The sequence below is a fragment of the Poecilia reticulata genome, linkage group LG3 (assembly GCF_000633615.1).
Source record: "Poecilia reticulata strain Guanapo linkage group LG3, Guppy_female_1.0+MT, whole genome shotgun sequence".
NCBI lineage: Eukaryota > Metazoa > Chordata > Actinopteri > Cyprinodontiformes > Poeciliidae > Poecilia > Poecilia reticulata.
Window position 1 is genome coordinate 19,484,850 of NC_024333.1, and position 12,669 is coordinate 19,497,518.

Here is a 12,669-nt window from a genome sequence, read left to right on the forward strand (position 1 = left end):
CACTGAACAAAGACTAGCAATAGCAACTTTCTGCTTTCGTAGTAACTGTGAAAGGTTGCAGGACGAACATCAATGCCTGGTTAAAATCTCCTAAAACCTTTTTAATACAACATGTTTTGTTCTGATGAAGTTAAAAAAAGACATGTTGGCCTCTAAACAGTGAAACACGGTTTTGGCAGCATCATACTTTGGGATTACTTTGGGTTTAAATTAAAAAGGTTTTTGTTTTTTTTTCTATGTGGATAAAGATGAAGAATAATTTTGTGCTTCATCAAAGCTCACATCCAAACCAATAAAGGAAAAACTTCTTTAGAAGAAAATTTAAGTTTTGGATTAGTTTACATAAAGGCTGTGTGAGACTTTTGGAAATCGTTTTATTTTTTTTTTATCTGAGGTTAAAAATACAAAGAGGGACATCTCTTTGTATTTTCCTGCAAAGAGATGTCCCTGCAGATATTTTTCTACACACACACACACACACACCATGTTTTTCCCAGCCTCCCCCAGCTCAAAACGTCTCAAGAATTCAGACAAGCGACCTCAGTCTGGAAAACAACCTTGGTTCTTTAATCATCAACTGCAGTTTTCATGCTGACAGCCTAGAAACTGGGCCGCTGTTGCAGTTCTTTGTTTCTGTTGATCTCAAAATAAACTTCATCTCATTTGTCTCTGTGCAGTTCCTTCATCAGGGCTCTGTTCCCCGAAAACCTCAATGCTGAGAAGAAAGGCCGGCCGACTACAGCAGGCAGCAAAATTAAGGTACCTGCTTCAAAGTGTGTGTGTCGTCTCATAATGATGTGGCTTTGGGTTGAAGTTTGTGCTCCTGAGCAAATAGTTTGCATTACTGTTGAAGGTTTTAATCATTTTAACATCTTTGGGCTTTGTGTTTTTTAATGCTTGTTCCGATTCCTATCTCTAGAAACAAGCCAACGACCTGGTTAGCACACTAATGAAATGCACGCCACACTACATTCGCTGCATCAAGCCGAACGAGACCAAGAGGCCAAAAGACTGGGAGGAATCACGGTGAGTCGCGGCAGAACCGTCTTCTCCCAAAGCAGAGACGGAAACCAGCATTTAAATACTTCTAAAGCATCCAGAATAACTCGCATAATGTTAGCGATGACTGCGATTGATTCCCAGAGAAGCTATGCAGCCACATTTGAATAATTTACAAAAGTGAAGTTTGGTTTTCAAGCTTTCATCTTGGAGGGAAAATCTTGTGACTTTTTTTTTTTTGTGCATAATGACCAGACGGGTAGAGTATCCAAAAATTACACTCAAGTAAGAGTAGCGCTGCTTCAGCATATTTTTACTCATGTACAATTAAAAAGTAAGGAAAGGAATCAATTAAGAGTAAAAAAGTATTTGGTAAAAGGCTGTTGAGTAAAATCTGTCATTTTATTCGAGAATTGCATCATGAGATGGACCAAAAAATAAAATTACCTGGAAACTTTGGTGTTTTTTAAAGACCAAAATTAAAATTTATATACGTAAATAACTTAATTAAAATATAGGAAAACCAGGCTAAAGTTTCCAGATCATTTATTTTGGACATGAAAAACAGCAGGTGTGTCGATGTGCCTGGTGAGTTTTTGGTTAAAACAAACTTGTTCTTCATTCAGTGAAGTTACTCACATACATTTTACTCAAGTAAGAGTATCAATACTTCATAATAAAATAACTCAAGTGAAAGTAAAAAGTACAGCGTAGTAACAATTATAATAAAAGTATCTTTAAAAATAAAATAAAAATACTCAAGTAAATGTAACTAGTTATGGTTTGTTACCGGATAGTGCCAGCTGCCTCTTTTGTTCTCTCCCGGTTAAACGGCATCTATTTGAGCTAACTTCTGGTTCATTATGTAAAAAAAAAACATTGTTCAGTTCAAAGTCCTCTGAGTCGGCTCCACTCTTCCACAACACGCCTGATGATGATAAAGGGCGGAAATGTGATGTCATATTAAAGCATTAACGCTTTGAATGCACTTCTGAATTTTAGTTCAAAACAAACAAACTACTTTGTATTGAGACTTTTCCTCCTGAACCTCTTCTTTCTTTTTTTTTTGGTGTTTATTTGAAGAAACCCCTTCTTCTTCATCTTCTGCTTCTTTGTGCTTTTGTTCACCAGCTTCCTCCTCCTTTCCTTCCCCCCCATGCAGGCTTTGTGGTGGACTTCTTGTTCCCACAGAGTGATGCTGCATTGTTCAGGGCTTATGATGACCTTCCTGTTGGGACCGCGGCGCAATGCGGCTCATTAATTAGCACCGGAATCGTCGTTTTCACAGGAAGCCTGACTGTACAGAACCAAATGGCGCTTAAGCTCTTTGTTTTAGAGAAAGAAATGTAAGACCTGCTGTTTTGCATACAATGACCTGCAATCACCGCTTTTCCCCGGGGGGGATGGAGAGCTTCATGAGCCTCGGAAAGATGTTTGAAACAATGTGGTGGCTGATGGCTGCAAGAGGGCAAACATGAAGGGAAGAGGATTGAGGATGTGACAAAAGGAAGCACACGAGTTCACTTAATGATGATGATGTTGTTGTGTCTCCAGAGTGAAGCATCAGGTGGAGTATCTGGGTCTGAAGGAAAACATCAGGGTCAGGCGCGCCGGCTACGCCTACCGCAGAGTCTTCCGGAAGTTCCTCAACAGGTATCGCACCGCCGAACCCATCAGACTGTCACTAATGACGGCTTCAATTGTTGCTTTTGCATTTAACTTGTGGTTTGATTCAGTCACGTTTCTGATAGTTGTGGTGGTACGTTGTGGTCTTCAGGTACGCCATCCTGACCATAGAGTCGTGGCCGACGTGGCGAGGAGACGAGAAGCAGGGCGTCCTGCACCTCCTGCGCTCCGTCAACATGGATCAAGATCAGTTCCAGCTCGGAAAAACCAAGATCTTCATTAAAGCCCCGGAGTCTGTGAGTTTCACATCCGTCAGGTCTTTGTTCTTGAACATGTTTGCATTTTGTGACAAAAGGCAACCTTATTTTTAGTGTACATCTCTGAAACGGAAAGAAAATAAAAATCAAATGGTGTTAATTATTTTTAAATACATGTAAAAAAAATTTTGAGGTGTGCATTTGATTTTAGCTTGCACCCAATTCTTTGCTTTTCCTCCTTTGGTATTTATATCACAGGTGTCAAACTCAAGGCCCGGGGGCCAAATCTGGCCAGCTGTAGCTTTTTATGTGGCCCTCTAGACTCTAAGTTATATCAATAAGTCCCTCCAGTTTTTCACAAATCTGCAAAATTCACACAAAACCAACAAATCTCCACATTTCTTTATGATTTTACAGCAAATTTTCACAAAATCGGTCAAAAACATTGAGTTTAATTGACTGCTGCCTAAGTCTTACTTTACCTTGATGCCAAGTTATAGTCCGTAATAAAAAGTCATATTTAACATCATACATTAGTGCAAATATTGCAAAAATTTCTTACAAACATTTCTAAAACGGCACCACAAAATCTGCAAAAAAAAACCAAAACACTAAAACAATCACAAAACCCTGAAGGAACAGCTATTTGTTGACACTTTTAACAATTTAATTGTTTTTAATCAATATGTGCTGGCCCTTTAAGAAGTTTCATAATTTTGATACGACCCAAAATGAAATTTAGTTTTTTTTCATCCCTGCTTTATATCATTGAGCATTTTGAATTATGTCTCTACCAGCTTTTCCAATTGGCTCCAGCTAAATCAGACTGGATTAATTTTCAACATTAATTATTCAGTCAGGCCAGAGAGTCTTAATTGGATTTAGAAAACTCTCTCAAAGAAATGCATCCCCACAAAATGATGCTGCTATTGTAGTTCTTTAGGGCCAGAGACAAGAAAGTTGAACTATGGTTGACCAAAGCTCCTTTTCCAACGAGTTTGAGATGCTTTTCTACAGCACAACTCTACTTTAAACGTCTCCAGGACTTTATCCCCGACCTGTATCCTTTCTTTGATTTTCTTCATGCTGTTTATTCACTGATGTTCTCCAACAAAACACTGAGTTCTTCACAGAACAGCCGGATTTATAATCACTTTACTTACTAAATGGGTGATTTCTCAAAGTAACTGGTTCTACTGGAGGGGGGGAAATGCAAATAACACTTTTAATTGTAGAAAATCCTAAGCAATGCTTCATTTTCAGAATTTTGCTCAACCGCGTATAAATACATTGAAGGTTGAGGATGATCAGACACAAAATCCTACCAAGTATTTTTGGTCTAGTTTCTAGCGGAAATATCTTAGTACACTTGAAATAAGACAAAACTAACTCGGAGCTCGTTTTAAATAAATAATTTCTTAATATTGATGAAAAAGTACTAGTTCCACTGGCAGATTATTTTACTTATGACTAATTATTTACTTAAAACAAGTTCCTATATCGTACTGAAAGTATATGCAAGTTAGTTTTGTCTTTTTACACCAGATACTAGACCAGTAAGATTTTCTGCTCTTGCAGTGTGTCGGCCTTCCTGCCTTCTTGTCAGCAAGGGGAAAAAACTAAACCCAATATTTTTACTCTAAACACCATAAAAGGCAACAGAGTCTCAAATCGCACTGGAGTCCTTGTCATAGGGGAGGAGATTGAACCTGACCTCTTGTTACACGTCAGCGGTGAGTCAACACAACTCTGAAACTAAAAACACAAGCTCAGACTGTCTGTTTTTTTGGAGTTTAGGGGGAGTTTGGTTGTCCTTTTCTGCTGTAACTACTTTGACTTTTGTGAAAGCAACGTGTGTGTGTGCGTGTGTGTGTACAGCCTGCTTATTAGCAGCTACACACATCAAGCGGCAGCGAGCGTTCACACGCACACACCCACAGATGTATTTTTAGAAACTCACTCAGACAGACATCTCAGTTTTGTCCAGGCCTTGCAGTTAACCCTGAATGCCTGCACTCATGTACCGCAGCCCCCCTCACCCTCTGGCTAATGAAAGGTAAATATCACGCAGGGCAGATGGCTGGAATGAGCTGACAGGCTTGTGAAAACAAGCCGCTGTCAGATAAGACGCTGACCCTTGTTAATTAGCCGTATGAGTGAAGATGTCACGGAACAGAAAGCTGTGAGACACCAGGTGTTGTGGGAGTTTCTCTGCCAAGCCGACTCCTTGTTTTCGATATTGTCGTCTTTCCCGTACGTAGCATCCCGCTGTTTGTACCTGGATTGACCCATTCAGCCGCTGAAGCGTCAGTGATTACACAGCGTCATTCTCGCAGCCTGTGACTCAGGGCGTTTTTCTGCTGACTGTTGTTTCTTTGTGGTTTTAGTTTGATGTACAGCAGTATTGTGCTGCGGCCTGCGGTCGGGGCCGTGCCGATGCCAGGGCTCTTGCAACGCCGGACAGGATGTTTAGTCTGGCACATGGAGAGGGCAGAGAGAGTGATTGCATGTTAAGAGGTGCAGCAGGAAATGACATAAATGGGGCAAGAAGTCCGGTGGTCTCAGAGCAAACTGATAAGTGAATCAATCTCTCTGGGTAAATGGATCTGAAACCTGATAGGAACGAAATGAACGCTGGTCGCCAACACAGTTGCACTCTGTTTTACTGTAAATTGCCCGTTGTGTCCGTTCATGCACACATTGAAGAATGCCGAATTTTCTGGACTATAGAGCGCACCTTACTGTAAGCCGCACCTACAAAGTTTTCTTCTTTTTTTTAAAAACTGGAAACTTACATATATAAGCCGCTGATATCTCCTCCGCTATCGATCTGTACTGAAAGGAGTTTGAAACATTTCTCTGTTGTGTCTGCTGCTAGCTACTTGTTCTAATGGAAAATTAGGCATTCTTCTTTGATTTCCAATTTTGACTTCCAATGATTCACTTCCTGCTAAAGAGCCCCCTGGTGGTTGAAGAAAAATCCACAGAAAAGCCGCACCTGGCTACAAGCCGCATGGTTCAAAGCATAGGAAAAAAGTTGCGGGTTATAGTCCGAAAAATGCGTTAATTAATCTTTAAAACCGTACATGTAGACAAGATTCAATGGTTGCCTAAACTCAATGGCTTGTTAAAAAATCTAAACTGTAATCTAGATATCAGAAATGATCTCAGATTAAACATTTTAATCGTAATTGTTGCCTACACAGCTGCGTTTCAATAAATTTATTGTTTTCTCCAGAAACGCAGTTCAAAAAGCAAAACTTTACGTTATACAGGCTCATTACACAGATTTAACCATCTCAATTTGATGAAAATAAATCCATCTAATTAAAACCCCAAATGTAATTTTTATTTAAAAAATGTAAAAACGATTTTTAACATAGAAAACGTTGTGCTCAATACTAGTGAAAAATTCCGTGGAAGAAAAAAGTGTGGTAATCCATTCAGCGGTGAGATTCTCACATCAATGGAAAGTTTGGTGGAAGAATAAACATGATGAGACTGTCATTTTTAGGTGGCTGACATTTGTTTTGGAAAATATTTTCTTAAATTTGGCTTTATGTAATATTCAAATTTTCTGTGAAAATTAGATGATCATCAAAATAATCATATCAAATAATCATATCAAACATAATCATCAAAATTATTAGCAATAAACTTTTGAAATGCATCTCTGTTTGGAACTAATCTACCTAACATGATTTTCACTTTCTCCATTTAATTACTAACATTTGTATCTGGACATTTCATCTAGTAGAAATAAAGAAGTTTAGCATATTTAACTTTTAGAGAAAAAATATTTAAACTTGGAGCAGAAAATGAGAAAATCAAATCCCACTCAAATAATGTCGAACACGTTTTTTGTTTTTTTTTTCTGAAAAAAGCTGCTCAGATGTTACTGACTTAAATGACTTTAACAACATGAAAACAATAATCTAAGTTGATAGCAGCCTTTCTATCCAGCAGCTAAAGGTTTTTATTCTCACTCGGAAACAATCAAATCACCTCATCACTGAAGTCAGGCTGGTTTTCAGCTGCACCTGAGGTTCAGTCTCTGTTATTCTTCCTCTTTGTTTTTCCTCATAGCTCTTCCTCCTGGAAGAGACAAGAGAGCGGAAGTTTGACGGCTACGCGCGCACCATCCAGAAGGCCTGGAGGAAATACATGGCCCGCAAGAAATACGTCCAGATGAGGGAGGAAGGTGAGCAGAGAGGCCCGTTTCTGCGTCACATCGATTGTTTGCTCAAGTCTTCAGCTCCCACACGGCTTTCTGATTATTATTTACATTTTTTTCCAGCTTCTGATCTGCTGTTGAACCGGAAAGACAGGCGGCGGCACAGCCTGAACAGAAACTTCATCGGAGACTACCTGGGGATGGACGACAGACCGGAGCTGCGGCAGTTTCTGGCCAAGCGAGAAAAGATCGACTTCGCTGACAAAGTCACAAAATATGACCGACGGTTCAAGGTTTGCTTTCCTCTCTCCGGATTCTGTCTAGCAACTCAAACAATGCTCCAACTGTTTCTGTTTTTTTTTGTTTGTAGGGAATTAAGAGAGACTTGATTCTGACCCCTAAAAGTGTGTATCTGATTGGAAGAGAGAAGGTGAAGCAGGGGCCGGAGAAAGGTCAGGTCACCGAAGTGTTGAAGAGGAAGATCGACGTGGAGAAAATCCTGGCATTGTCTCTCAGGTAGAAAACACTTTTCCAAGCAACACATTTCTGTGGATTAATTGGAGGATTTTATGTGATGCATGAACAAAAGTCAAAACGGTTTTGTGACGCTAATTAAAATCCAGATGGTTGAACTGGGTTTTAATTAGAGATCCAGAGAACCAAAGATATTTCAGTCTATTTTAGAAAATCCCAATAAAATACATTGATCCACCTCACAATATGAAACCTCGAAAGGTTTGAGGTTTCTGAAGGTTTGTTAATCTGTAACATGGAGGGCAGCCATTAAAACTGAAGGTTTCTTGGAATAACAAATGATTCACCCTTCCTTTGAAACAATCCTCCCCTAAAAATCATGGATTTTCAGTCTTTTACCAAAGATTTTATTCAAAAACTTGACCGATGATGCTACTGCATGAAACATCTTACATACCTGATCTGACTGTCTTTATTGGATTTCACACATCAATAGCCAACATGTTGGCTACTTCTTAGAGTCTTGATGAATTTGTTGTGAATTTGTGCTTTAAATATGAATACATTTAAGAAACCAGAACTTGTCTAAAATGAGACGGTGACTGAGGGATGACTTAAAGTCTGTAGACTCTATAGTGCAAAAGTTGAGGATCTTCTTCAAAGTCCAATTCTAGATCTCCGGCTAAAAAAATAAGTTTGTTTGTTCCTGTAAAAGTCACATAAAGGTCACTGAAAACATAGGGAGATGATTTGACGTACTTGGGTGAAGACGTGACTGAAAGCAAAACTGAAATGCTTCACAGTCAGAAATGCTTAAATTATCTGGATTTTATAAAATCTGTAAACAAACTGGAAGAGTTGTGGTCTCTGCGTTGTCGATGGAAACGCCATGAAACGCGGCTCGGAGGCAGAGCGGTTGATTTGAGTTTGTGGCTTTTGACTCTGTGGGGTAACGCAGACCAGGTGTAAGAATCTCCTCCTCGTATGTGAGGAACAGACTCTCCTTGTGCTGCTGGGCCGCGCCGCCGTCCCTCCTCTGATCTGAGCTGCTTTGTGAGGTCCTGAATGTAAAAGTGAAAACTGACTCCACATCCCCGCGAAACAAGACAACGGAGGGGGTGATGATACTCTTTCCAAGACGGGTTTTGACTCGGTCGCTTTGCTCAAAGCTCGTCATTGTTTCAGCACCCTGCAGGATGACTTCATCATCCTGCATGAGCAAGAGTACGACAGCCTGCTGGAGTGCATTTTCAAGACGGAGTTCATCAGCTTGCTGGCCCGACGGTTCGAGGAGAAAACTCAGAGGAAGCTGCCGCTCAAATTCAACAACACGTAAGTCCACGCATCCAGAAACGGCTAAACCTTCAGATTTACCTTCTGCTGCTGCTGCTTTTACAGGTGAGCTGCTATTCTTCATGAACAGGTTAGGTTGGGTCTATACAAAACATGTTTGTCACATTTCATAGATAATGAGATTTTAGTCTGAGGATGAGCTCTTTTAGAGCCTCTTGTCTCTTTAAATTCAAATAAACCGTTACTGGCCACGACCCCAACTCAATGTTTAACTGAAAATGTCTGCAAACACATGCGCAACTATACAGTCGTACATCTTTGAGAAGCAGAAGTTGACCCTCCTGCACAACCAACAATAATGCAGCAAGTGGTTTCTGAATTGAAAGTTAACGACAAAACACTTGTCATTTCCAGCAGCCATTGTACAGCGCTTACAGCGGTAAAACCATGCTTCAATGAGGTTGCTAGGTAGCAGCGCAGTTTTTCAGACATTAACTTATTGCCAACAAATGGCTCGGGTGGCTATTTTTAGAGACAATTGAGACCCAAATGGAAGTGTAAAAACATGCAAAATGTTGAAATGTTTTTTATAATATTTCTACTATTCTGAGAAAGAAACTAATGAAAGAGATATAAAGGAACACATTGCATAACATTTTCAGACTGGAGATGAAGCTAAAGAAGGAGAACTGGGGCTTCATGAGCGGCGGCGGCGGCTCCAGGCAGGTGCTGTTTGTTCAGGGTCAAGGGGACGAGGCCGTGTTGAAGCCCTCAAACAAATCCCTGCAGGTCAGCATCGGACCGGGCCTTCCCAAGAACACACGTGAGTATCGGCTGTGAAGCAGAACCACGACATACTCACTCAAAGAACCGTCTGTGATGTGGAACGTGGCTTAAATTGAAAGGATCAAATCTTTGCAGGTTGTGGTAGCATCAATATGTTGCATTTACTTTTGTGTTTTGCTAATGAATGCCAGGTCCAACCAGGAAGGGCTTCAGTCAGAGTCGCTCTAACATGTCCAGAAACCACCACATGCCTTCGAGAGCAGCACCAGGACCTCCAGGTAGACCGGTCAGCTTCTCCGCAGCTTCATCATCTATAAAACCATTTCCTGCGTTTCCTCCCTGCAGCCGGCCATCAGAACGGCGGCCTGAAGAACACCAACCACATCACCAACCAGAGGAACTCGCAGCATCACAGCCAGAGGCATCCGCCCTCCGCCAACTCCACACGGCCGTTTCTGCCTAGCAACATCAACCAGCCGCGGCAGCGCGACGGCGGCAGCCGGCAGCAGCCGGACCTGGACTGCCTGAGGGTCCCGGACCAGGGCGCTGCAGGGTGAGAGCTCAGCACAAACCTGCAGCGTCAGAACGGGATGGGGTTCGCAAAATACATGAAACACGACGGAAATGTGTAATATCCACTGATTAACCACTCAGTAGTCGGTTAATAGATGACAAATGAAGATGATAGTTCAATGTATTTGATCTAAAACACACTGATATACACATAACGATAATAATAACTGATAGTCATGTAAAACTCCAACTGCAATCAAAGAAGTTCATAACAGTCAAATAAAAATAATTAATTTATAGATCGAAAAGGTCAAGGCTGAAACTATTCAGCTTATAAGTTACAAATATTAGCAGAATACACAAAACCAACAATTAAATCCAGACAAAAGAAGAAAAAACAAAAAGTCAGTAAATCGCCATCATGAAGTAGTTTTCCATCTACTTCATGATTTTTATGAAGCAGAGCTGCATGCTACACCTTGCCTCCTACTTGTAAGTCACACATCACTTTTCTTCATGTTTAAATTTGGGTCACTCTAACTAAAAATATTTTCATATCTGTGAGTATGTAAAGAATCATTGTAGATCATTTCAAGACAATTTTTTTTATCATTTATATGCTAAAATTGTGTTTTTTTGTTTGTTGCCTCAGGGCAACATTGCGCAGTTAGGGCCCTTCTGCTCAATATTATTCTAATGCGACGATATGCAATTGATTACAAAATAATTATCACAGCCGATTTTTTTACTTTATTATTGACTAACAGCAACAGGAGATGGATGAAAGGTCATTTCATGGACAAAAGGTGCATGGTTCATAAGTTGGGGTCATTCCCAATGGAAACATGAGGATCCACTGTACAACCATTATTTCATTATCCTCAAAACTGACTTCAGTCCCAAAGAGTGATAAGTTGGTCATCAATGAACAAATGGCCCCATTCCAAGGCAGGCAAGGACTGAAGCAATACCTGCCAAACCCAAAAATATGGGTCTGCAGGGAACTTTGTATGGCTGGTGCAGATGGTGTTCCTTACAATCTATATAGGGTGAGCCTTGCAACCACCAAATCTACCAGGTATGGGAGCTGGTGGAAATGTTATCCTTTGCTTGGCTCAAATTCTAACAAAGAATCAGAACTACAGACTCTTACAAAAAGAACCTGCATCCCTAACTCCTGTCACTGATGTGAATCTGGTCGCTACAACCCATAGATAATCAGGTAAACAGATGGTGATTCCCAGGTACGCCAATAATCAAGTGCCAAAAATGTGATATACACTCTTTTTCACATCAGCAAGCAATTTCTTCATGATGTTTAACATATAGTAGGGAAAAAGACTGATTTAAACATCCTCAGTGATTCCAGCTCTGCCAAACATTACACATGTACAAACACACAAATGCTCGTTTTAGTCATTTGCTCAAATGTACCATTCATTAATGAAAGTTAGTTGTTTATTTTATATTTGGTGAGTTGGAACCATGTCTGATTTATTTTAGTCAAAAAAGTATTTTTATGAATATAGTTTTTGTTTGATTTCTATTTCATTTCTTATAATCACTGTAGAAAACGTGGCGTTCTAGACCCCTTGTAGCGCAATGTTGCCCTGAGGCAACAAACCCAAATCCGGTTCCGAGAGGTGTCCGGGTCCAATTTTATGATTGATATGTAATTAAGGGCCAACAAGCTCCCAAAGAATGCAGGAAAATATTTTTTCACCCAAAAAATAAAAAGTCATGCCATAGAGGGTTAAAAATAAATATTCTTACTGAACACATTATTTTTTGGTTTTGTTAAAATTAGAAAAATATCTTCACTCCTTACATTTTTTACAACCCCCCACCCAGAAACTAAAGAGATATTAATTGTTTATACCGTTTGTATCGGCCTCCTAAGCTTGCTAAATGTTTGCTGATTATGAGTTTGGTTCTTGAACGCAGCTTAAAGGTTTCGGGGAACATCAGAATTAGACGGCATCGCTCTGAGAGGAGCGCCATGACCCGACACTGTAATACTGCCTCTGCTGCTGTTTCTCTAATCTGACATAATTTGGCTGATTCGTTCTTTTGTAGCTCTGGAGGCGGACGGCCAACTTCAAACGGAGGAATGTGAGTTGGAGTGTTTGCAGTGGTTCTGGTGGTGGTTCAGGTCGGGAGAAAAAGCTTTCAGCAGCACGACACGCTGACGCTACCTCACTTCCAGTTAGACGTCCGCTACTGATGTCCAGTGGGATTCGATGGGATTCCCCTTCAGATGTTGGATGTTCAATTGTCCCTATTGCGCATGCATACTGCAGTACGATCACCGTGGAGTGTTTGACTGAGATGTTTTCTGGGTTATTTGTCTCTCGTTTATTCAGCGTCGTCTGCATCAGGTTTGGGTTGGTGTTGAGAGAAAAGTTAATGTCTCAGGATCTGTGTTTCCTTTCCTTTTCTGAAGTGAAACTGGTTTAGTTTAGTTCTCGCTGTGAAGCCAAAGTCATGTCCTGCGCTAGGACTCCATCTTGTGGCACAATCAGTACCAGCTATAAATATATATATATA

At 40.4% G+C, this 12,669-nt stretch overlaps 1 protein-coding gene across 2 annotated transcripts in view; it reads left to right on the forward strand.

Annotated features, from left to right (window-relative positions):
- The window catches only part of myo1ea (myosin IEa), a 61,279-nt gene that overhangs the window by 45,967 nt on the left and 2,643 nt on the right, over positions 1 to 12,669 (forward strand). The window contains exons 16-27 of one of the 2 annotated variants that reach the window (XM_008405358.2): positions 678 to 759; positions 920 to 1,026; positions 2,554 to 2,652; positions 2,777 to 2,921; positions 6,969 to 7,083; positions 7,180 to 7,349; positions 7,427 to 7,572; positions 8,716 to 8,862; positions 9,486 to 9,646; positions 9,801 to 9,887; positions 9,955 to 10,162; positions 12,199 to 12,234. In XM_008405358.2, the coding sequence (XP_008403580.1) occupies positions 678 to 759; positions 920 to 1,026; positions 2,554 to 2,652; positions 2,777 to 2,921; positions 6,969 to 7,083; positions 7,180 to 7,349; positions 7,427 to 7,572; positions 8,716 to 8,862; positions 9,486 to 9,646; positions 9,801 to 9,887; positions 9,955 to 10,162; positions 12,199 to 12,234 (1,503 nt within the window). The remainder of the gene's footprint in view (positions 1 to 677; positions 760 to 919; positions 1,027 to 2,553; positions 2,653 to 2,776; positions 2,922 to 6,968; positions 7,084 to 7,179; positions 7,350 to 7,426; positions 7,573 to 8,715; positions 8,863 to 9,485; positions 9,647 to 9,800; positions 9,888 to 9,954; positions 10,163 to 12,198; positions 12,235 to 12,669) is intronic. The other variant, XM_008405361.2, reaches the window with a different exon arrangement.